The sequence below is a fragment of the Pseudozyma flocculosa genome (assembly GCF_000417875.1).
Source record: "Pseudozyma flocculosa PF-1 unplaced genomic scaffold scaffold00024, whole genome shotgun sequence".
Lineage (NCBI taxonomy): Eukaryota > Fungi > Basidiomycota > Ustilaginomycetes > Ustilaginales > Ustilaginaceae > Pseudozyma > Pseudozyma flocculosa.
Window position 1 is genome coordinate 441533 of NW_006920892.1, and position 900 is coordinate 442432.

At 67.3% G+C, this 900-nt stretch overlaps 1 protein-coding gene across 1 annotated transcript in view; it reads left to right on the forward strand.

Moving 5' to 3' along the window:
* The window catches only part of PFL1_06238 (uncharacterized protein), a gene marked incomplete at both ends in the record, with an annotated part of 2100 nt that extends 1307 nt beyond the window's left edge, over nt 1–793 (forward strand). The window contains 2 exons of the mRNA XM_007883776.1: nt 1–580; nt 767–793. The exon at nt 1–580 is cut by the window's left edge and continues 1307 nt beyond it. Of these exons, the coding sequence (XP_007881967.1) occupies nt 1–580; nt 767–793 (607 nt within the window). The remainder of the gene's footprint in view (nt 581–766) is intronic.
* Nucleotides 794–900: the final 107 nt, after the last annotated feature.

The window sequence follows — 900 nt, forward strand, 5'->3', positions numbered from 1 at the left end:
AGCGCGACGTGCAGGGCGGGCAGCTGTCCTTTTCCGCCTCTTCCGCTTCGACCCGGTGGCGCCGTCGACGCTCATCCCCTGCGTCGTGGTGGGCGTCCGCAGCCTGGGCGTCACCGAGACGCTGCACGGTGAGGCGGGCATCGTGCCTCCGGGAAGCGGCGGCGCTGGCGGCGCTGGTCCCATGGGACGTGCGCCTCCGACGTCGACGGCCGGCCGCCCCACGACGCTGGGAAGCGATCCTGAAGCGGGCGCGGCCGGCGGGCCCAACAACGCAGAGGACGGCGATGGGCAGATGCCGGCGTCGCGGTTCCTGCTGTTCGTGTCGGGCGGGCGGTACCCGGAGAACCACCCGCTGCTGACGGCCAACCCGAGCGCGGCGGGACGCGACCTGATGATCCTGCTCGAGCTGCTGGGCATGATGAGCGCCATGCAGAGCAAGCCGACGACGGTGACGCAGCAGGAGATTGACGAGAGCGGGCTGCGCAAGCTGCGGTCGGCCGACATTGCGGCGCTGCTCAAGGACGGTAAGGTCAAGGAGAATACGGCGGAGCGGTGCCTGGTGTGCCTCGAGGACTGGACGGTGAGTAGTGGCCGCGGCGAGTGCAAAAAGGGCGAGGGCGAGGAAGAGGGGCGAGTTTGCTGACCTCGGCGCCACTGCCTGAAATGATGGATGCTCTGGGCCGCTCTGACAGGACGACGACGACTGCCGGCTGCTGGCGTGCCAACACGTTTTCCATGCTTCGTGCGTGGATCGATGGATGACGAGTTCGTCAAACACGTGCCCGATGTGTGAGTTGCGACCGCGGGAGGGGCTGGGCTTCTGAACTGGACGGCTGGTTCGAGCAATGGCGCTGACATTGATCGGTCGCTGTTCGCTGTTCCTCTCTCTCTCTCTCTCTC